The 24,317-nt window shown below is 48.2% G+C and overlaps 1 protein-coding gene across 1 annotated transcript in view; it reads left to right on the top strand.

Annotated features, from left to right (window-relative positions):
• Nalf1 (NALCN channel auxiliary factor 1) overlaps nt 1–24,317 on the top strand; it is a 490,344-nt gene that overhangs the window by 448,312 nt on the left and 17,715 nt on the right. Inside the window, exon 2 of the mRNA XM_060381360.1 lies at nt 15,959–16,130. Within this exon, the coding sequence (XP_060237343.1) occupies nt 15,959–16,130 (172 nt within the window). The remainder of the gene's footprint in view (nt 1–15,958; nt 16,131–24,317) is intronic.

Raw genomic sequence — 24,317 nt, 5'->3', positions numbered from 1 at the left:
GAACGGATTCTGACTGTCAATCACTCAAACTGTAATTACCAAAAATAGTGAAGTCAGAGGCTGGTTCTCTGGAAACACCTTGTCAGGACTGGAAAAGCTCAGAGTGGCCTTCCCTTGCTTAGCTTTTGCCAGACACTGTGCAAAGGTACAGGTGAGACCAGTTTTGGTGGCTGTTAACACAGGTACAGGTGAGACCAGTTTTGGTGGCTGTTAACACAGGTACAGGTGAGACCAGTTTTGGTGGCTGTTAACACAGGTACAGGTGAGACCAGTTTTGGTGGTTGTGACCCTCAGCCAAGGGCAGTAGACATCTTGGGACCATTGATTATTCTACTTTGCATCTGACACTGTGTGTGGCTCAGGACAGGACCAGCAGACTGCAGGACTGTGCAGGACCTTGCAGCCTGCTTACTGGGGCTGGCTGTCCAACTTGCCTTTGATGTTTATAAAAACAGCATCCTCATTAAAGCAGAGAACAGGAAATCCTGCCACCTCAAGGACACTGGCTACCTTGTGAAAGGATAATCAGGTCAGCCTTTCTCACAGACTTCCTGGACTTGCTGTCTGCCCCTGACCAAGCGGACAGTCTAGGGCCTTTCCTGGGGAAGGGGACTTGTCAAAGCTCTTGCTCAACCTCTGAGTTCAGCACAGTGTACCTTGCCTCCCCTATAAACAGGAAGACTAAAGAAAAATAGTAGCTAAAAGAAAATGTCAACCTGTCACTCTTAAAAATAGGGCCAGACAGAACACCTTCCTCTTTTCCTGTTCAGGGTCCAGTTAAGACACAGTAGTGCCTCTACTTTTAATCTCCTGTTTGAAACTCTGAATGTTGAAAAACACAGTAACGATTTTTCAGCACTATACTACTCTACCCTTCCTATTGCTTTTCTGTTTCTGTATGACTGGTAATTTGATTATTTGTGTAACAATGTAATAAAAATGAGGCAGTAAGAGAATAAGTCCTGTGTGGTGAAACAAGTAATCAGATTACATAATCTGTCCACCCCACTTCCAAAGGCTGTGCAGAGTGCGGTGGAGGGGTTAAGGATTACTTTTCCACTCTATTGGAAAATGAATAATAACTTTAACAGTGATATAAACTAGTTAAATTTTATGCCTGCATTTTACAGGTTTACATTATACTCTTAATTATGAACACTTGGCTCAGTGCTGTATTTTAAAATGTCTGTCTCCAGAATTTCCTTTCTTTGAGAATTGTGTCCATTCTTAAATGTCAATTTCTAGACCCAAGAAAATATTCAAAGGATATGGGGTTTACATTAGGTAGAAAATATGATAGAAAAATAGTTCCTAAAATTAAGTCTGATTCTGTAATTCTGTTTTAATACTAGCATATGTTTTTTTTTAATGCAAAGTGATCAAATTATTGCTGATTTGGTTATTTGGTAATTAAAGGAGGGAGTAATGAACCCTCTGTCTGTTTTTTACTTCCACCCCCTTGCTCCTTGGCCTTGGGTGGTAAACCTAGCTGTGCCAGCACTGAATTCAATTTAGCGGCTATCGATCCTGCATCTGTTCTTCCTGCCTAAGCTCTGCTTATGTAACGTGCAGCACAGCCAGACGGAAATAAAGCGCTGGCACTCAGTAAGCAAATCGCTTACATACCTTCCTGTCCTCCTTCCCTCGACTTCCAGCAGTAATGCTCTGTGAGGGTGTTCCCACATCAGCGTTCTATTTTAGCACCCAAAGAGTGCTTGACTCAAGATTTTGTAGAGATTAAAAGACTGGTAACCTGCGGGCCACCCTGTGGAATGTGACACCTACATACCTTTTATTAAAAGGGTTAGCCTATGATATTGCATGGAGAAAATCACAAGTATTTGTTCTTCTGACTTACTCTTTCCTTGCTATATACTGGTGATGGAAGGCCTGAACTGTTGGAGTCCTGGTTGGACTGTTTCTTGAGGCATGTTCTACCTTCTGCTGGTTATGGGTTCCCAAACTCTTGTTGGTTTGTGCCGTTTTTATGATAGAGAATTTATAATCCAGGAAATAGAACTGCTTGTACATTGGTACTTGTTCAAAAATCAGAATAAAAGTAAACCCCTGTCACTTTAACTATTTCAGTTGTCTTGTGTCAATTCCTGAGTGCACAGAACAAGAAATAAAGTTTCCCTTAGAAGTTAACAGGCAGAAGCAGTGTGGAAGGCGTGGAGGGTCAGGGGACTGAGGAGAACCTAGGTGCTTCAGTGTTGCTGTGAGATCCCCTGCCTGCCTACTAAAGGGTTTGAGGTGAAGAGTTGTGAGGGAACAAGGTTGTTCTGGGTGAACTAGCCTAGAAGACTGAAAAACTTTGGGATCATGTTTCACTTTCCCGTCTCCATATTTGGGATCTCTAGTGCTTCCTGCATCCTGTGAGAAGGTTCTGGTGAGTGGGCCCTCTGCTCCCACAAACAGGCCTTCCATCACCAGGAGGCCATGCTGATTAGCTCCGTCTGCCCTGGAGATGAGCTGCCTGGCCTGAGTGCCCTAAGCCATGCCAGGTCCCATGGCAGGACAATCAGCCATGCCCTTCATCACCTTGGCTTTGTTTCCCAAGGCTTACGTCACAGTGATGACAAAGGAGGAAATTGCTGTGATTTGCAGGGCTGATGCACAGGTCAGGTCTCTATTCTCCCCAGACTTTCTTTGTAAGAGTTTAAACTTAGACTTCCTCAGTTTGTTTAAGTCTCCTAACAGTTATAATGCCTTTCCTTGATATCCAGCCATCTTGGCATCTATTAGAAAATGAAGAGGAAAAAGTAGTTAGAGATCCAGGGTACTTTCATGAGATAAAACATGGATGCCCCCTGCTGGGGGCACACCTGCTCAGTCCCCCCCCCCCCCCCCACAGCTGAATCTGACAGTTCCTGAAGGCCATCTGGACCGCTCAGGTTTTGTCCTAGGGCCTCATGCTTTCCAGTTCTTAGTTTCAAATATACCAATCGCCTCTGCTACTCAAGATCCCAGAAAGATGGTGAGGTTCCCTGTCCCACAGAGAGCTCATGCTTCCGGTACTACAGCTGGTGGGCTCAGAGACAAGAAGCAGGAACAAAAGAACATGGAATGTGGCTTTGTCTGAGGACATTTTTCATGTTAAGGCATGTTTTATTTGTCCTAGTCCCATAATAATGCAACTTCAAATTTTCTCTTATTCATAATAGCATAGGGGGTCCTGCTTGGGGGAGCAGGAGAGAAAGCATCGTTCACATGACCTATTAACAGTGCCACAACCTGGACGCTTTACTTTGTTATGTGTTTTCCATGTAATTTCTTAATAACAAAATAAATAGAAATTGGAGATCAGAAAGTATGTGAACAGCTGAAGAATGTGTAACTTTTTACTGAAAGATACATGTATTGTGTCGTAGAGACAATTTCAGATCACACGTTCTTCCTCCCGTTCTCCTTATTGGCCAGATTGTTTATAGGTGTTACACTGTGAATTTCCTTGTCAAAATCAATGCTGTTTAAGCTTCACTGAAAGGCCTTGGACCTAGGTCTCCACAGTTGTGGCTGTACTTCCAGTGTCAGCATCAAAGCATGCAAAGATTTACTTCTCTGTTATCTCTGTCTGTCTATCTATCTATCTATCTATCTACCTATCATCTATCTATCTGTCATCTATCCTCCTACTAAATATCTTTCCCATCCTCCTCTGTCTCTTTCTTCTGTACTCTCCAAACTTAGTCATATCTTCTTTGTATTCCTTTCAGCTCTTACTAGGCAAGCAATAAATATCATCTTGAATTTTGTAATTTTTCTACATAATTTTTCTGATTTATGTACCTTGAAAGTAAAAGAAAAAAGAAGAAAGACATACATGAGAAAATATGTCAGTATGTGTGGTGTATTCACACACACATAGAAGAGCACGCTTTGCTCCATCAAGTTGTCCGAGATAAAATTGGTGACCTTGTGTAATACGTGTTGCTCCTGTGCACACAGAATTGCTTTTAGAGTTTGAGGGAGTGAAGAAATGACAAGAAAAAAAAGAGTGCCCAAATTTTTTATGGAGATTACATTTTTATTTTCAATTTTAAATGAAAAATTTTTAATTTATTACATTGAATCATATGACTATCAGGAATATCATTGGAGATTAATATAGTCTTCCTAACAGTGTTAACTCAAAAGTGCCCGTCTGTGAGCGCAGAAAAGCAGTACCCACAAGAGTGCAGCACTTGGCAGTAGCCAACACATTGTCTCTCTACAATCCCTACCTCTCTCTTCTCAAGGGCAGACACAGATGAGAAAGCACTGCTTTCCTGCTGCTTGCCAAGTCTTCCTTCCATTCGGGTACAAGGAGTTCCTTTACCCTTGATTCTTGCAGGCAATGGAAGCTTCCTTTGGCATCTAGGCAAAAATAAAAAACAAAACAAAACCAGCGACTTTGTAGAGATAGCGATGGCCAGACATGTGAACCCAGAAACCCCTACCTGGCAGATGCACTTTCTTGTGCCCAGAGAGACCTTAATTAATGTTAATGGAGAAACCTCCTTCAGAACCCAATTAAGCACTTAGCCGGCTTCTTAATGACCCCAGCTCTGAGCCAGGGTGTGGAGAGGGGAATTGATTTAACACCAGGGGTGAGACTGTGGACGGACCCTGGGCACTGCCTGCGGCTTTCTCTCAGTAAACAAGCTTTTCTCTCTGCATTCCTCACCCACTCGCTTGCACTCTTGAGCTCTCCTATGAAAAGGTGAGCAGCTGAGCCAATGGCATCCCCCGATGCACAATAACAGTTCTATAAAGCACTTTACAGTATACATGGACTTTGAGTGCCCAATCATACTGCAGGTACTGTACACCCCCCAGTGTGAGAAAGGTTCTAGAATGCTCTCTCCGCCACAGACTGACATAAAGAAAACTCCTCAGTGCTCAGGAGTCGGTGCCCTCCCCAGAACACCTCTCTCCAGCAGCATGGGCCCCCTGTCATCATGATTGGTGTTGATTTTACATCAGCATGTGAGGTATTCCCTCGTTTAAATGTCTTAAATGAAACCCAAAGCAAACAGGCTCACTTAGGCCTGTTATAATTTCAACATTCTTGGTTTTGTGGCTAAAGCAGCTTGTATTTTCCCAAAGCCCTCCCTGGTTCAGGTAATATTCTACCGGAAGCCTAAGGCAAAACAATGATAGGAAATTCTACAAAGCAATCCAGAAATACGGCTTTTCTATGAAACTGGTTGTTTGGGTCACAGAAGATAGTCAGTTTTCAGGGGTGTCCTCAACATCTGAAATGGGATAAGTCACACCAGGGGTGCAAACAGCAGCAGCACCAACCCGGAGTCACCAGCCCCCTCAACTTACTTCAGCAGTTGATGTTGATCCGAGTAAACATCCTCAAACGACTGAGAGAGTGTTCTTGGCGCGCCAGCGATTGCTGAGACAGGAGAGGGTGCTCCATGGTCTGTAGAGCAAGCAGTGCTGTTGTGCACGGAGCTTCCGAGGGTGAGCGGGAAGCTGAGTGACAGGGCTTTCTTTCCTCCCTCCTCGACCACGTCCCTATTTCATTAAGTCTTAAGATTCCCGCCTCTTTATACCCAGGATACACCACAGGAGGTAGCCTCGTGTCACTGACTTAGAAGAGAGCCTGTCTGTGAAGTGTTTAGAACCATTGGGTGTAATTACAGGCTCAAATGTTCCTTCTATTATGCTTTAGTTTCTTTTTCCAAATAGGCTGTATTAGATGGCAACTGTCAATACCCCTCTTTGAGCCTAACCCTCACTGACACCGTTTCTATACGTTCATGCTTCTATGTATGCTTCTATGTATATGCTTCTCTTCAGCACTAGTCAATAGAGGAGCCAGTCTGCTGGCCAACGTGCCCGGCTTACGTCCCTCACATGGCGTATACTCAGTAAATGTTGCTGAGATGAGTAAGTCAACCAGGAGTACTGAACCCATTAGCTATACTGTGAAGTACCACAAAGAAGAGCTTGTGCTTTGACACATGGGGCTTTGCCAACACCTATAATCACCAAAGCCTTATTAAACTTGATGGTAACTCGTTTCTGCTGACATGTGGATGGTTATGTTTTCCACACAAAAACGTTGTGAGTTTGGTATTGCCAAAAGAATCTCAGATAACACAATTACACACACTCCTGCAATGTGCCAAGGAATAAATGCTGGGGCTCCCTGACTTGACGGAGCTGTATTCCTTTCCATTTTACTGTCAGTCTTAGGGTAGAAAAACTAGCATGCACTGAGGGAAACACTGATTGCTTTTAAAAGTGCCTACTTTATCGTGTATCAAGACAAGAAAATTGCCAGTCCTATATAGGCTGGAGTTGTAGACACAATGCTTCAGAAAAACCCCTGGTAGAGTTAAAGTTGATGAAGTTATCAGAGCATTTGATCAGATGATCTGAATTCACAAGTGATCGTTAGTTTGTTGCTTTACAATCATTTGTACAATCATGAGTTTTCTGAGCGTGTTTCTGGGGACTCGCACACATTGTCCGTTCTTTAAACACTGGCAGCTTGCAGCATTTACACCCCTTCACAGATAGATGTAGATCAAGGCCCAATGCTAGACATGGGAGGCTCTGTGGAAGTATTATAGAAAAAGAAAATAAAAAAAACCAATAACTGGTAAGTTGAAATGTGGCTCCACAACGTTGGCAATACTTGCATGACTGAGACGGCCCCGGTGTATACTGGGAAAATATTACATGTGTGCTGCAGTCTAATGGAAAATACCCAGTGTCTATGCTCTGTGGGACGGAGGGAGGCAGGAGGGATCTGAGCTCCAACCAGGGCAGGAGTGAGCAGTGGCCTGTCCTTTGCTGACATTATTGAGATGCCCATCCTGTACTCTTCATCTCTTTGCCGCAATAAAACAGAAATAGCACGTCACAAGAATGCCCAGTCACAGCACGCATCACGTATGCCCATGTGAGACACGTGATGTCCTGTGATACATAGAAAGGCACAGTTTACAAGTGCAGAGTTCAGGAGTGACAGACATCTTTGGGCTGTAAGTCTGGCCAAGGGAATTAAATTCTGGATTCTCAGCTTCCTATGGTTTCACGTGGTAGGTATCGAGCAATTATTTCACTTACTGGAAAATAAAAAAGATTCTGTTTTTGCCTCATGCTGATTTTAAATGATAATGTTGTGCCCAACATATTCACAAGAATGAAGCAGGACTTTATTTCACCTGTCCAAATTCCTTTCCATTATGATAGCACACGCACACTCTCTCCGTCGGCCTCTCTGCAGCAGCTTCCTGTGAGTGTGCAGTCTGATGTTCTCGGATGCTTAGGCAGGGTATGAACTGAAACTCCAGGCAGACACTAGCTAGACTGAGTGACAGCTCAGCGACTCAACAGAACACACTTGAGGAAGGTCACACTTCACCCTAGACAGAGAATTAAAAATGTTCATACATGTGTCAAGCAGAGAGTTTTGTTTGTTTGTTGTTTCAATTACTGAGCGAGGAAAACAGGCAGAAGGTGCTTTGTAGGAAGACATTGGAAATAGAATCCGGCCAAATGTGGAGAGAGGGAGACCGCAGAGGGGGTGGAGGAGGCGGAGGAAGAGCAAGAGAGTGAAAATATGCCAGTCTCAGCGTGGGCTACGATCAGAATTCAAGGAAAAGGTGGATTTTCAGAGTGTGTTCACAGTATCTCCAGCAATGAGATTAAATGATGAGCTCATTTTTTATTTAGATTTTAGAATGGGTACTTTAAAATCTATTCCAAAGCCAGGAGTTGGCACACATCTGTAATTTTAGTACTTACAGGTCTGAGGAGGTAAGATTGAGAGTTCAAGGCTGGCCTGGCTTATAAAGGGGACCCTATCTTAAAAATAATAAATATTTCAGTTTTGTTCTTTTTTCCCCATCACTTGATCAATTTTAAGTTTATATGTTGCCTGAATCTGCTTATTTCAATAAGAAATTGATGTTTGCTTTATCCTGACCTCTAAGAATCATGAGCAGAGCTGCCTCCTTTGTTATGGATGTTACTTTTTTACACGCGGACAAGCTTTACTTGCTCGTGTTTCTCTCCTTTTCAGCCCATTTTTATTTCAGAATTGTAATTTTAAAGCAAGTCTTGACACTGTTGCACTGAGCCACAGGCCTTTCCTCGCTCCTGATTTGCAGTTTCTCTATATCTTGATATTGTTTGCAATTGGATAAAAATGTTTTAACGTGCTTATTTCAAAAAACTCTGACTGCAAAACGAAACATATAATGTAGAGGCAAATTGCTAGTTTTAAATTTTAACACATTGTATACACGTTTGTCAGGTTTTGGGTCAGTTTGAAGCCACTTGGGCTATGAACACACATCTGATAGACAAAACTGAGAGTGTTCTTCATCTGTGCAGAGCTATTTTATCATGAATATGAATATTCATTTCCTAAACAGATGATTCTTGGAGTTAAGTGTCCAGATTTTCTGGTGTAAGTTGTACAAGCTGTGGAAGTCCTCTCTGCATTGAACGGAGGCCTATTTCCGTGTCTGGTGTGCTTGTGGTGGGGATTTACTCCGAAAATGAGACTGGATATAGCCTTGTCCTCCTGAACATGTGAATTTCAGCTCTGAGGAAGCTCAGAGCTGTGTCTCTGAAGCTCCACACTGCATGTTGCTAGGAACGCTGTTAGTAACTATCTCGGAATCCTTCCGTTAGGACTATATGACTACCGCGGATTCCTTTGGTTGGAACCATCAGTAGCTGTGCTGTGGGAGTGATAATGGTTCTTCAACAACATACTTTGTTGTTTTTGTTGTTGAAATACATATCCGATGGGTGCCTCGTTCTTGCTAAGACAGAGAGAGCAAATGAGAGCGATTCATTTTTTTCTGAAAACTCGCCTGCCTTCCAGTAGCTGTTTCTCAGTGTGCTTACAGCAAGGGTCAAAGGCCAGAGGGGGTCTGTTTCTAAATTAACTATCTGAAAAATACCATCCTTACCTTTCTCTGACACTGCGCTCTTGGAGAACAGGAAGTACCTGTGTCTTATTGATTTCCCAGAGATAAGATTGAAAAGGAGGAATGGAGAACAAGAAATAACCAGTTGGGGGCCCAATTTCAGATGTATTTTAGAGAGAATTCAAAAGTCCTATCTTTCAACTTAATAATTCATCTTAATTTACATAAATTAAATTTATTTCCATTTTACCTAAAACACCTATTTGATTTTCCCCCTGTTTTCTTAGACAGTGGCATTGAAAACCTACATTTTCTTCATTCTACCTTTTATAAAGAAACACAGGGACGCTACCCCCTTTCTCCTGTTCCCCCAGAGACACGCCGGATGAGTTATGAACTATATTTTATTGAACCCAGCATGGAATCTAAATATGTGTACTTGTGGTTATGTATCCACGATTTGGATGGTTCTAGAAATTGCTGAGTCATACCTGCGGGAACCAGACAGTGCTGTGAACAAGTGTGGTCACTGGCTGAGGCAACCCTCACGCTTCATCCGGAATCGTGCTGCTTAGCAGGCGTGCTTGCCTTGAAAGGCAGGATTGGCCCCTCCGTCTCTCAATGAAAACACAGGCCTGTCTACGAGCAAACTGAGTCTCCTGACTCCAACAGGAAGGCCCGGCACAGGCCACAGGCCGTGAAAGCTGTAGCTGCTGCATTCACTAGCAGGAGCACCACTTCCTGCTACTCATCCGTTCATTCACTTATTCATTCATTCACCCATGCTTTCAGGAAGAGTGGCCCGGTCGTTCGTACCCCAGGTCCCGTACATCATCAGGGAGTCAAGTCAGAGCAGGGTCTGTTCCTGGGGGTTTTGCTCTGTTCGGTTACTTAGATAACATCCGTTTAAACCGGCTCACGTAATTTCAGGACAGTCTCAGTCTTGAGTGCTTGTGTCATTCAGTCTGGCAATTTACATGACTTAGAACTCAAGAAGCTCAGATCCCAATTCAGCTAAGATCCCAGTTCACTTCTGAGCTGGGCTTCTTGTAAGCGCCCTGGCACACCGGGACTGGTTTCAGCACCATGAAACCAAGGGACGTGTTCTGCATGTCTTACAGTGAGCACACTCATAGGTCTTACGCGTGTCTTACTAATTTGTATTTACATAAGGAAAATATTCTAAAATAATTAAATGTGTAGAACACATACTGAAACTGCTTAGTAAATTCTGTTGAAAACATATACAATCCATTCTAAAACTATGCGACTTAATAGCTGAATTACTCTGCATGTGAGGAAAAGCAGGCAGGCTAAGGGAGAGAGAGCACGCAAGCACTAGGGAATCAGAGGCAGAGAAATGTACTTCTTAATTGGAGGTGGTTGTTAATTTGGGTAATAGACAATTCTAGGTACATTTCTGGCTCCTTCCTCATTAGTGCTAGCATTATTCATGTCGGCAATTCATGGGGTTGGAAGCCTGTGTCAATAAACTCCCGAACACCGCGAGGCTCCGCCGTGGGGGGAGGAGTACCTGTGCCCCTTGCAGAAGGATGCTGCTGAGCTACCCCAGATGTGCAGAACACATATCCAAAGTTCAGCCCTGGAGGAGGCACTTTTCTCCTTTTTCTCGGCCTTTTCTCTTTCTGGTAACAGGGCCTCATGCCCCCTAGGTAAGAACTTCACCACTGCTCTGTGTCCCTGGCCCAGTGCTGTGGTTGTTCCTTTGTTTATTTTGTTTTTGACACAGAATCCTACGAAGTTGCCCAGGTTGGCCTTGAACTGCCTAGAGAGCACAAGCGGGTCTGAACCTGTGGCTCTGACTGCCGTGCCTCAGCTTCTGGCATACCAAGGGTAACAGGCCTACACCACCAATGCGAGCGTGGAAGAGGGCTTCCTAGACTTCCAAACACCTGTCATGGAGTAACAGGAGCTAGCACTGACCTGACAGTGGCATAGGCTGTGACGTGTTTCGCTCTGTGGAATGGGAGCCTCCTAGTCATTGTTCCAAACTGTGACTCCTCCACACTTGGCTTACACTTGGCTTACTTGGAAGTGTGTAAGGCGAGCATTTGCCTGGGCTGCACCCGGAAAGCCCCAGCAGTGATGGAGGTGGGGGGTGGGTACCAGCCTTGACTCCCCATCCTGTGCAGGCTGCCCTCCTCATGCCCCCTCTCCCTGTTGATCTTGTCTCTGCTGTGCTCCCCTCTCCCAGGACTCCCTGTGTCACAGAGCGCCAGGGAGTGTGTGCTGTCTGTGAGCCCACAGAATGCTGATCTCCTGAAGATGGAGGGAGGTATGGCCCAGGGCTCCGCAGCTTGAGGCTCCGGGTTCCTGCTGGACCCTGCTCCTCCCTCGGAGCCTGGCTGACTTCCTGACATCAGTCAGCCCTGTGGAGACTTCTCCACAGCAGCCTGGAAGAGGAGTTCACTCGGGGTCGCTGGGTGTGTGAGGGCAAGAGAACTCAGAAGCAAGGTAGTGCCCGCAGAAACTGGAAATTCATGGGCAGGAGAGCCATGGGGTGAGAAACGAGGGCTTGCACTGTGCTAGAGTGTGGAAGGAGGGGCGAGAGGGCATGTAAATCCGCTGAAGGAAACAGGCTGGTGTCCACCTCAGACTCTGTAGACCTGGGGTGTTGGAGGGGTGAGGCAAAGGTTTTGGGCAGATCAGTGTGTGAGACAGATGGGGCATGGGGGGAGAAGAGCAGAAGGACAGAAGGACATCCGTGGACTCCATCAGTGTAAGAACAATGAACCATGACAACGGACTGTTGAGCTGTACAGAAGCTTACATTGGGGAACGAGCAAGAGGCACAGACAGACAGACCCTGCAAAGTGCTCTGCCCAGTCCTTGATCATCCAGGAAGCTTGTCTTCGTGTGTGTGGTGTGTGTGTGTGGTGTGTGGTGTGTGTGTGTGTGTGTGTGTGTGTGTGTGTGTACTGTTGACAAGGACAGGTGAGTAGGGGCTGAGAAGGGCTGGGCAGAGCGGGTCTCAGCCAGGACGTGGCTCTTTCGGGAGGTTATTTAGCTGTCCTTTGAGCCCGGGCTGGTGAGAACCGTGTGAGCTCTGTGGCAGGGTGTGACAGCGGAGGGGCAGGCAGCCTGTGGAGGGGCCAACACAGGAGAGGAGGAGCAGAAACGAGCAGGACCAGGAGAGCACTGTGCAGAGTGACACTCGGCAGGGAGGGGTGATGAGCGTGGCCTACAGTCTCTTTCCTCCTGCATGCACCAGAGAGAGAGGGACGCACCTCCCGGGTGTCTTTGACCCCTAACTCCCCACATCACCCCACCGTGGGTGTCCTTGCCACTCCCGTGAGCACAGCTGGGTGATTTGTTTTGCGCCTTCCCTGTAGTCGCATGTTGGTGACCCCAGCTTTGTCATGCCCAGAGTGGCAGCATGGTGCAGGGTGCCCAGAGCTTCTGAGATGGACCCTGGCTCTGTGGCCTGGGAGCCATCTTGCCCTTGGGCCCCGACTGAATTGGATCAGCAGGCATGGGAATGAGGGCTATCTCCGGGCACCACAGGAAGCACTGAAGGACAAGGCTAGCCCGTCAGAATTGAGGATCCAAAGCCGTGGCTCAGCAACAGCAGGAAGCAGGAAGTCTGACTTTTAGCTCAGGAATCAGCCAGCCACACGCCATGTTAGGAGCACACGCGTGTGCCTGTGTGTGAGCATGCGTGAGTGCATGTGTCTGTGCGTGCGTGTGCATGTACACTGGAGGATGGAGGTATCTCCCGGTGTCTTCCTCACCGACCCCGGAGCTTGCGATAGGCTAGGCTGTCTGGCTATCCCTCCGCCAGGGAGCACCCTGTCTCCACTCCCTAGCACTGGGGTTTCCGGCCTGTGCTCTTCTGTGTGTGTGTGTGTGTGTGTGTGTGTGTGTGTGTGTGTGTGTGCGCGCACACACACACGCACGCACGTGCTCCCCACCCTATGTGCCACAAGCGTCCTGTGGAAGTCAGAGACTGACTTGCAGGAGGGCCCTCTCCTTGCACCACCGGGGCATCCTCTCGGCCTCTGCTCTCTGCAGCGATAAAGCAGGTTGACGGTGCTCCAGGGTCCGTCCTGGTGAGTGTGCACTGACCGGCTATTCCCAGACGTCAGAGCCCCGCAGGTCTGTCCCCATATTAACAACGGTGAGCAATAGGGAAGGGCGCCGCCATGCGCACACACTCAGCTCACGCCGCGGGCACCGCTGTAAGCACCCACCCCCGGCTACTTCCCTTGAGGCGCGTTCTCTGCCGATTTCCAGCAGATGCCTGGGAATGGAAAGGTGTTTCTCAATTGGGAGCTTTCGGTGGCATCTCCAAGCATGCGGTCCGTCACAAGCTGAAGGGCAGGGGCCCAGCTGCAGATGCTCTAGCTCCTGCGGCTGCAGATGCTCTAGCTCCTGTGTCTGTCTGCAGATGCTCTAGCTCCTGTGTCTGTCTGCAGATGCTCTAGCTCCTGTGTCTGCAGATGCTCTAGCTCCTGTGTCTGTCTGCAGATGCTCTAGCTCCTGTGTCTGTCTGCAGATGCTCTAGCTCCTGTGTCTGTCTGCAGATGCTCTAGCTCCTGTGTCTGTCTGCAGATGCTCTAGCTCCTGTGTCTGTCTGCAGATGCTCTAGCTCCTGTGTCTGCAGATGCTCTAGCTCCTGTGTCTGCAGATGCTCTAGCTCCTGTTCTGCAGATGCTCTAGCTCCTGTGGCTGCAGATGTGCCTGCTCACTGGCGTCCACAGCCCTCTTCTGTCTGCAGCCTCCTGCCCCATAAGAAGGAAAACTGCACTGGCCACTCGCTCACTTCCTTAAGCAAAAGCAGACATCTGCAATGGGCGTGGGCCTCCCCTGGGGAAGGCCAAGGGAAAGGATGCTGAGAACGGGTCTGTACACAAAGCGCATCAGTACCTTGTCTGTGGTGGAGAACGACATAAAGTCATAACTCAAACATCTGGATCTGACAGAGCGTGAGAACTGCCCGAGGTTGTAGCCCAGGTGCCTGCCCAGCCTGCACGGGGCCCCTCGGTCCACACCTATCACTGCATAACTGGGGATGGTGTCTCACACTTGTAAGCCCAGAGAGCTGGGGACAAGAGCATCCTGCCTGACTACATGGCAATTGATTTCAAGGCCAGCCTGGCACTCTAAAGAATTAAGTAAACAAAGAGCTAACAGCCAGTTGGGCAGTTGGAGGCAGGGTGGACGTGGTGCCCACGGGCATAGCTGAAACTTCTAGCATGTGCAGGGATGGTCCTTAAAGTAAAGCAGACCCCTGTAGGCTTTAGAGTCCCAGAATCACGCAGAGCCCTTCCACGAGTGTCCTCTTAGCCAGAATGTCCAGGCGAGCCCGCCTGCTTCTAACACCGAGCAAAGGCACTTGAAGCCAGCACTGTGAGACGTGGCTCGCCTGCCCCATGAATGCCGGAGCCCCTGTCGTATATGTCATATATGTCACAATGGCCAAAGGGCATCGACAGCCGGTGCTTTACCTCCCGGGGCAGCTTAGGCACCACTTCCCTTCTCCCTCACTGATGCTCTGCCGTTCGTTCTGTGGCACGAGCTGGTCCTCCTGGCAGCTGCTGCCCTGGGAACCCATGGGGCACCGAGGCTTCCCATCTCGAGTTCACGGCTTCTCAGCAACCTCCTTGGCTGTGGTGTGTTCAGGTCCATTCAGCCCCCATGCAAACAGGCGCACAGTGACAAGGGCGGAGATGACTGCAGTGAAAGTTACTTTGGCCGTCTCTAATTATGTGTGAATTCCACAGTAGGTTTTTTACTTTTGTTTGTTTGTCTGTTTGTTTGCCTCCTATAGAGACCCTTTCTTCAAAGAGTATAAGTTAATTTTCATGAAACTAACAGCAAACTATGGGGTAATCCTCAAACAACCAGCCCCAAGCTGGGTCTGAGTCAGGCTGTTGACAGTTGTCTGAGGACCCTGCTGGGGCTTCACACGTGTTTGAAAACGTGTTCTGATAAAGCACAGAATAGCCACTAAGAACAAAAGTCGGGAAATCTAGATTTGGGCTTCAAATTCTGAAGTTTTCCATTTATTTACATACTTACTATTCTTGATCAAAATGTGACCAGTGGACATATTCTGAGTCAGAACTGGAAAAAAAAAAAAAAAGCCCTGTAACTTGCTTAGAATATATGTAAATGTGCTAAATACTTGTCATCTTATCCTGTTTGATGGCGCATTCGCGTATATTTAATGCCATTTTTCAAGATAGAGTCTAAGGATGAAGCGTTACTTAAATAGTACTATTTTCCTCTAGAAACGAACAGTCCACGGTGCAAAAGACCTGGAAAGAAACAGCACTTCACTGATCTGTTTCATTGAAGCTTAGACGTAGTTTATTTCGTGTTAGGGGAAAAGGTGACTTTTACAGGTTTGCTTCTCCGGGTAGCCACACACAGAGGGAGCTCAGTAAGGCTCAGTAAATCAGGGAAACAGCAGCGGCAGACTGCGCTGGGTGGAAAGGTTGTCCCCGGGACCCTGGGGAAGAGTCCGTCCTTCGACCGAACGGAGATGTGCGCCCAGCGCCTCGCTTTCCGCGCGGTTTTCGTGCAGACCGTGGGAGTCACGGATGCAAGCACCGGTTGCTGCGAGCGGCGGGCGGGGAAGGCAGGCTGGTGCCGGCCACGTGCGCCCGCACCCTGGCGGGCGTCCTCGCTGAGGGCGTAGCGCCACCTACCGTCCAGGCGAGGTTGGCGCGGTGGGAAGGCCGGGAAGCAGCGGGCGTCCGCATGGTTGGCCTGCGCCCGCCGCCGGCGGGCTGCTGCGCTCGTTTGGCTCACCCCTGGATCCTGGGGACTTCAGGGTCTGCTCGCACCCACTGTGTCTCTAGAGTACTTCCAACCAAATACCTGCTGCATTCTGCGTACCCGATACCGGCAGCTCTGGCCGCAGACACTCAGAGCTGCGTCCTTAGCGCGGGATGCTGGAAGCGCACTAACCCGGGCCCCACCCCAAAGCACGCCCTCCCAGCCCAGCCCTCCCCTCGCAGGAGACAAGCGTGTGTGGTCCTCTCCCCCCCCCCCCCCCCCGCCGCCCCCTCCACGCCGCTGACTCGTCTCTCTTTGCTTTTCAGATTGTCTACAAAGCCTGGCTCTGCTCCCAGTACTTTGAAGTCGCACAGTTCAACTGCAGAAAGACAATTCCTTGCAAGCAATATTGCTTGGAGGTGCAGAGGAAGTGCCCCTTCATATTGCCCGACAATGACGAACTCATCTACGGAGGACTCTCCAGCTTCATCTGCACAGGTACGGGCTGGGAGGGGCCGTCCTCTGAGCGCGAGCGCTGGGTTGCTTCCTTCTGAGAGCCTTGAGCCTGCACCACGGTATTTTCACGTGGCCTCTCCTAGAAGCACGGAAAAGCACCCCCCTCACACACACATGCATAACTGACTTAAACAAGGGTCGCCGTCTAACCACACGTCTGCACTGTGAATGTCCCATGAGGATAATTTCAGGGGACTGTGTTAGCGGTGAATTACTCCTGTATGTTTCATGAATATTTCGACGAGTTTTGTCACCTTTCCTTCAGTGGTAACGAGAACAAACGGAAAAGTCTGCCTTGAGTCACCCTTGTGCAAATCGGTGCATAAGAGCCCAGGGCAGGTGGTTGCTAGAATCTACGGTAACGATATCTACTTCTTTTGGCAAAGAACTCAGACCAGACAGGGTGTCCACGCCAGTCCCCGTCTCCAGAAGCGTTGTGTAGTTTAGGCAGACAGAGACCACTAGGCTCCATGCTCACATGTAGCCCATGGGCAGCTCCGTCTCCATGTGGGTTCCTGAGTAAGGAGAGCAGGGGCTGCCTTTGTCATGAACTTGGTTGCCTGCTCTTTGATCAGCTCCCCCTGCCGTGAGGCCTTGCTAGACCACAGAGGAAGAGGATCCAAGCAGTCCTGATGAGAGACTTGATAAGCTATGGGCAGATGGCAGAGGAGGAGAACTCCCCCTTTCAGTGGACTAGGGGAAGGGGATGAGAGGAGAAGAGGGAGGCAGGGTGGGACTGGGAGGAGCTGAGGGAGAGGCTTCAATCGGGAAATATAATGAATACACTGTAAAAAGAATAAAGCAAGGGCTGGTAGGACGGCTCAGTAAGAAGAGAGAAAAAAGAATACAGGGTCAAAGCTTCGAGCCTTCCCGTCCTGAAACAGGTTGTCATTGAGAGCAGCGGCCCTTCTCAGGGCTCTGGGCTGGGCTGAGCTCTTCCCATTCTCTGAGAAGAGGAGGGAAGACCCCTTTAGAGACCATGTGACTTCATATACAAGCAGTAAGGACTGCAGAGAGATACTCTCAGAGGAGCCAAGATGTCAGGTAAGAGACAGAGATAAGCCAAGCTGTCTGCAAGAAGCAGAGACCAGCTGTGACGCCTGGAGAAGGCTCATAGCAATTGAATTACCTGGTAAGAGCATAGTTCAACCTGCTCAAATGTCTGCAGGGTGTGCAGTGCTTTCCAAATTTCTACTTTTTGTTGTCTGCCATTCGTGCTGAGTTGGGCTTTAGAGATGTAACTATCTCTGAGTCTTTTCTGCTTCTGTAAGTAATCAATAAAACTCATTGGTTCACCAAAACAAAAAAACAACAACAACAAAAAAAAAAAAAAACATGTGACTTGATCCATAGACTGCTTAACTTTTGAGTTTTAAGCATAAAAAGGAGTCTGAGGAAACAAGAAAATTATCTTTGTACATCAGGCTTTTAGAAGCTCCGCTAGACAGTGTCAGGGCCAGAGAAGCGGAGAGTGAATGAAGGTGCTGCCGCAAGTGCTGGCGGGCTGAGCTCAGTCCCCGGGGCCCAGATGGAGGACGGAGAACCCACTTCTCCAGGCTGTCTTCTGATCTCTGCATGTCTGCGGGGGTACCTGCATGCCCACAAACAAAATCAATTTAATAATAAACAAATACAATAAAAAGGACAAGGGGCTGGAGGGATGGCCCCTCCAAGAAGGCAAGAGCATGGAGGCTGGGGTCTGTTCCCAGCACACACGCTGTGGGCCATCACTGCCTGTAGCTGCAGGTCCAGGGATCCAGTGCCCTCTCTGACCTCAGCAGACGTGGGGTGTGCATATGCTGCCCAGCCATACATTCAGGCAAAACACAAAAACAAGTAAAAAACAAAGTAAATAAAAAAATAAGTAAAAACTTGAGATTCTTGCTGACGGTGATGTTTTCCAAGCCACCCCTGCTCCGTGTAACAATGATCAGATACAGTCAGGGCTCTGAGAGCCTGCCCTGGCCAGCAGAGAGGCATTTCTCCCATCACACACCTGGTGTGTATGAACCACAATAAATGTTCCCAGCCCAGGGCACTGAACATTCTGTGAGGATGTAGATGAGGGGAAAGTCAGGGTTGGCAGCAAGAGGGGAGAGAAGGGGGAGCAGTATGAAGATGGTGAGGAGAGGAAGGAAGAAGAAAAAGGAGAAGGGAAAGGCAAGGAACTAAGGAGGAGGAGGAAAGACTAGGGAGAAGAAAGATGGAGAAGGAAAGGTGGAAAAGAGAGAAGAAGAAAAGAGGGAAGAAGCCAGTACATGAAGAAGGAAAAGGAAGGAAAGGGGAAAGGGGAAGGAAAGAAGGAAGGAAGGAAGGAAGGAGGAAAGGAAGGAACGAAGGAAATATTGTCTCATTAAAAACAGGCTTTACTTTATGTTGACTCTGGCACAGAACTTACTATAAATGACCTTGAAAAATGAAAGCCTGAACTCTAAAATTCTGTTCAAGGGAATCTCAACTGTGATGGCCCCTGAGTTTCAGTAGCTGCCCTCACAGCATGCAGCCCTCTTCTGGGCTGGTCAGCAGGAACCTCCAGTACCCAGGAAGACAAAAGCTCAGGGGAAGCTCTGTACGTGTTGACCTTCTGACACCTCTGGCCGCTGCTTGCGTGTGTGTGTGTGTGTGTGTGTGTGTGTGTGTGTGTGTGTGTTCTTTTCTCTGGTTGTCTTGAAGGCCGCTGGGCACAAAGGGCAGGCACGCCCCCCTCTGTATGGAAAAGGCTCGCGCACAGCTTGCATTCTTAGTTGTGTGGGGTTCTATGAAATCTACTTGTTTGTATGGGTACTAAAATCCCTAACAAAAGCTGACAAAAACACAAACCCGGGTCACTGGCCCAGAAGACAATGCCAGCTCCTGGGAGGCATCAGGGTGACCTGGTGCAGAGCATTCAGAGGCCTCTCTGCTGTTTGCTTTTGGTGGGCTTTGTGACCCTTGTGCTACTAAGCTCAGAACTCTACAGTTAGTTTTCGGGCACGCCACTCTGATATTTCATGAACTCACACAAGAGTGAACCCTGGCTCTCTTCTGGGGTGTGACAAGGCTTTGTGGGAGATGGTGTCCAGGCTGACCCCTGGCAGCTGTTGTCACTGTTGAGGGTGAGGAGTGCCCATGGTGCTGAGGGGCTGCAGGAGCTCCTGCTGAAGCCGTTTGAGCTCCTCCTTGCCTGTCTGTGTGAGTGAGTTCCGGGCATAGCCAAAAGCAGACTGTCTCAGGAAAAGCAAGAGACTCCAGCCTCGGCAGAAGCGCTCAGAGCCCAGGCTGGGTTTGCTTCTGGGAGAGTGGAGCCTGCTGGCCTCCGCACGCTCTCTCCAACCATCTTAAATGCTTCCTGAAGTTCCAGGTTGACAGACCCACAGACCGCACATCACCTTGGAGTGGTCAGAAACTAGCCATGTTCCTCTACATGAAGCAAAGGAAAGATCTAAGCTCAGGAGGGAACAGGCTCAAGAGAGAAGCCATGTGTGCCCTCTTCTCTGTGGCCACGGGTAAGCCAAGGCCACCAGGACGCTCCTCACAGCACTCGGATGGGCTCACAGCACGGGCCCACCACAAGCACCCAGCACTGTCTAGAAAATGAAGCCACCATCATCAGTAAAGTCTTTTCAACACCGTGGACCGAGGACTAGAGTCACTTATCACTAAGAATCCAAAGCGTCTAAGTTCTGTTTACAAGGTGACACTCGAGCCTGGCTAGAACCTGAGGCGAGATGGGCCATAGACCCTGGAGAGAACCAACTACCACCGTCACTCTGATGAATGGACGTTGTGTTGAACTAGGTCCTGGCAATTCATCATTACACCATCAGTGCTGTGCTCAGCCCTCTCCAGGGCAGCTCCTGTTGGCAGTAGATGGTGGTTCACACACAGACAGGTGCAGCAGAGAGCAGACCTGGCTCCAAAAAGCGACATCCATGACCTCCCACCCCCTGCTCCCAGAGCATGGGACGAGGCAGGAGGATTATACGAGTTGTCGGGGTTGGTAGGTGAGACGCCAGGAAAGAGTGTTTGGAGGAGACAGAATGGAAGTTGCAAATATTAACTCACAACTCGTGTCACGCCGTGCACAGGAACCATTCAGGCTCAAACCAAACAAAGTCAGAGCAGACAGAGGGGAGGTAGGCACAAGCCCACAGCTGGCTGAGGAGCCAGTGCTGGTTCAGAGCTTCCGGTTTTCTTTAGTGTGTGTCCGGTTTTCGCTTCCAGTTTTCTTTCCGGTTTTCTTTAGTGTGTGTCCCCCAGTGGGTCGACCAAGCCCCAGCGGAGAGTCACACAGCAAACAATATATGGGTAACAGGAACTAGACTTGATTGATTTACTAAAAAAGGGAACAAAGCTGGGCCGGTAGGAAAGAGAAACATGTGACAGGAGCTATTGGCAAAATTCTCAGCTAACTACAGGAAAAGGGGTGAAGGAATCTGGCAGTTTTTCAATTTAATAGATTCGGTGCGAGTGCTTTCCTCTGGTGTCCTGGGAACCGATAGTGTTCACTGAGCTACATTCGGCCCTTGCTAGATGCTACCAAGACACCAGTTCTGCCCAGGACAGTGAAAACTGACGTGGTGACCCAGGCTTGGGAGAAGCCCGTTAGTTTCCTCAGACAGCGGTGGATCCTTCTGCCTCCTTTATCCACAGCTCAGGCTTGGGGCTGGTCTAACTTTAATAATTTCAAAACTTAAATAAAACAGCCATGAGGCATGAAAATTAAATTCCACATTTCAGCACACCTCTTGTTTTGTTTGTTTGTTTGCTGAGGTATGGTCTCATGTAGCTCAGGCTAGCTTTGAACTCCATATATAACTCCCCATCCTCCTGCCAACAATTCCCAAGTGCAGGGATTACAGATTCAGCACTAAGCCTGATTTACAAAGCTCTGGGGAGCAAAAAAGCCCAGCCAGGAGCATGCTGGGCTCCTGGTGCCTCTCCCTCAGCCCAGCTTCTTTGTGGGGCTTGCAAAACAAAGCCATGCCCTGAACTTTAGATCTCAGAGATAATGCTTTGATCAACAGAAAAGCCCGACCCTTATCAAGCCAGAGATGTTTCTTAAGAGCTGAGCAAGACTGTCCACTGTGGTAAAGTGCCTGACTCGGGGTGCTGCACTCACGCCCCGTGTTCTGAGCACAGACCTAGGTGACAACAGGTTCTGCCAGTGCCGAATCCTGCTTTGGGAGAAGGGGGACGGGGGAATGAATTGAGATGCTCTTGGTTTTTCCACTGATGAGCAAAACTGAGGTGACTGGAGAGTGTTTGAGGGGTCAGGAGGGAGAAGTTCCGGGCTGTCATCAGGACCCACCTTCAGTGCTGAGTGGCAGCGGGTTGAATCGTGGGTACTCGCGCCGGCCGCTGCCCCCTCACACGCTGGCCCGTTAGCGTGTCCATCGGCGGGACAGTGCCCAGGTCTCCCCGCCCAGGCTGTGGCAATTACGGCGTTCCCTCACCAGGGTCCAGGGCTCCTGGGACAATCCGCGATTGCTCACCGGTAACAGGGAGCTGAGATTAAGGAGTCAGGCGCCGCCGTCGAGCGCCGCAGCTGTGGGTGCTATGGTAACAAACACGGGAACTTACTCCTTGATTGATGGATAAAGTAGGCCTGATGTCATCTGACGCTCCAAAAGCGCAAGAACAAAAGTAGAAGTTGGTCCTTTGGGGGTTGCTGACAATGAGGATAAAACATATTTTGAGAATTCCGTGTAAATTCTGCATCCCGCTCTCTCAGCTGTGACAGGGATAGGGTTATGTTTCTGCCTCTGGGGAAAACACTGTAGGCTGCTTTTGTTCCACCCTGCCGGAGGCCTGGATGAGGCGGCGAGTAGTGCCGCCTCGCGGCGGGTAGGCGCTACTGCAGCGCATCTGAAACCGCGCGTAGGAAAAGACAATATAAAACACGTGAACCAGATCACAGAAGAATCTCTTAAAAGTGTTCTCATCAAAGGAGTGCTATAGTAGAAAACACGCCTTCTATAGATTTTAGTGCCAATGTCTCAGCCACTTCATATTTCCACATTTCAAGCGTAAGCACGTATGTCCCAGTGTTTCTCCAAATTAAATTCTGGAAAAAGAAGCCAAGTTATTTACAGCAGACCAAAGCCTCAGTAAGAGTATGAACCTTGAAGTAAGAAGACAAATTTGAGAAAATAAAGATATTGCCAGAATAGAATGCAAAGAGAACAGTAACAGGTCACAAAATTAAATACGGACAAGGCAAGCCCCGTGTGGCTGTGCTGGCTCCTCTCTGCAGAACCCGGTGTTGGCCGGTGTGTGAAAGGATTAGGAAAGATGATCTAGCAAAGCCCGGCTTAACGGAGCAGGGAACGGCGACCTCTCAGTCCATCTTTCTGTCCCGGCGGCATCTTTGTGAAGGACTGATTCTCTAGCTGCTGAAAACTGGACTTGTTTGACCTCGGCTGTTATCCTGCACTATACCCGATCGCTGGGACAAGGCTGGACCCGAGCCTGGAGCCTACCACTTCTTAAACCACGGATGCACTGCTGAACGCAGGATAGTGAAAAACCAGCAACAGCAAAAGGCAACCGCCCCAATATAATTCAAAAGGAAATGCAAAATGAATTCTAGGTATTTCTGTCAGGGCTAACCTGTGCGGTGTTAGAACCTCAGTGAACACACATAGCATAGGTAGGTCTGAGCCCTCTGTTGTGCACCACCAACCTGCTGAAAACCGAAGTTCACCTGAGAGACTGTTGTTAGATGTGAATTTAAGTGAGGGGTTTTTTTTTGGGGGGGGGTGTTCGGTTTGTTGAGAGTTTCTCTGTGTAGCTTTGGCTGTCCTGGAACTTGCTCTGTAGGCTTAGAAATCACACAGATCCATCTGCATCTGCCTCAGACGTGCTGGGGTTAAAAGTGTGTGCCACCATCGCCCAGTTGAATTTTAGTGCTTTTATTGCACTAAGTTTTCTGCTCTTATAGGGCCATGATGAATCTCTCAGCATACCAATACCGAATTTATGTATATGAGGGTTGTCTTGTTTTAGAACACTTGATTGTAGAAATTGATGTTTGAGTTATCAACTTCAGTTTCAGAAAAAAAAAAAATGGCTTCATATTAGGGCAAAATTTCCATGGATTTCTGACATGGTCTAAACATCGTTCTGTAACTTTGCACTGAAGATTTTGCTAAGTGACATTTTCAGTATTATGATTGTAGAATCAAAATCCCGAGCAGCTCTGGGAAACGGTGGAAATGCTGCAGTATGAAATGTTCACCTGAGACCCAATTCTTTATGCAAAAACAGATAAGTGCTATCATGTCCTTAGTCTTTCGTCTTTTATGAATGGCAAAATTCACTGTTTACTAAAGAAGAATTGTAAAACAATTTTCTTTATGACTTATTATCAATAAGTGTTTTATCTGTTTAAAAAATGTCTAGAATGAAAAAACATCACAACTGGAAAATGTTTAGGAATTTTTGTCTAGTCTGACATCACTTTTTCAAGTCTATCATTGCAAAAGTGAAAATAATTCCACACTTTGCAGCTTTCACGCCATTTGTGAGGCAGGAAGTGCCACTCGGCTTCCTTGAAACTAGCTCATGAGAAGTGTCTCCAGAGAGAAGCCTCGCAGAGAGGAAGCCCAGGCACCCAGCACTTCACAAACACTCCCTGGCTCTCACACTGCACACCATGCACCACATCAAAAGTGACGCTACAAGTATTTTCACAACATGACCATTTTTAATACGTAATTATTTTTATTGATTGTTCGGGAAATTCACATCATGAACTCCAGCCATACTCACAACTCAGCCCTCCTGGTGACCCCCTCCTTAAGAAGAAAAAGAAGAGAAAAACAAGTTCCATCTGTGTCACCCATATTCTCACAGAGTCAACTGCCAGTGGCCAGCACCTTACAGAAAACTGCATCCTTCCTCCTCTGCTCCTGCTGGAGCCATCAGTTGTGCAGAGCTGCACTGTAGCGCCGTCATTACAGTTTGTAGAGTTCTCTTCTGGCTTCCTGTTTAGGCTGCTACGTGTGTGTGTGTGTGTGTGTGTGTGTGTAGAGGGGTCACGGCAGCATTCTGTGTCCCCCTTTCTCAGCGGTGAGTCTGCAGTCACCTGTACCACTGCAGAAGCAGCTCCCTTGCTCATCACAGCCAGCAGGAGCACGGCTCATGGGCTCCCGCGTGGCGGTGCTGCAGCTGAGGACCATGCCTGGG

The sequence above is a fragment of the Meriones unguiculatus genome, chromosome 4 (genome assembly GCF_030254825.1).
Source record: "Meriones unguiculatus strain TT.TT164.6M chromosome 4, Bangor_MerUng_6.1, whole genome shotgun sequence".
NCBI lineage: Eukaryota > Metazoa > Chordata > Mammalia > Rodentia > Muridae > Meriones > Meriones unguiculatus.
Note: the sequence above shows the minus strand (reverse complement) of the source record. Positions and strands in the feature narration are given on the sequence as shown.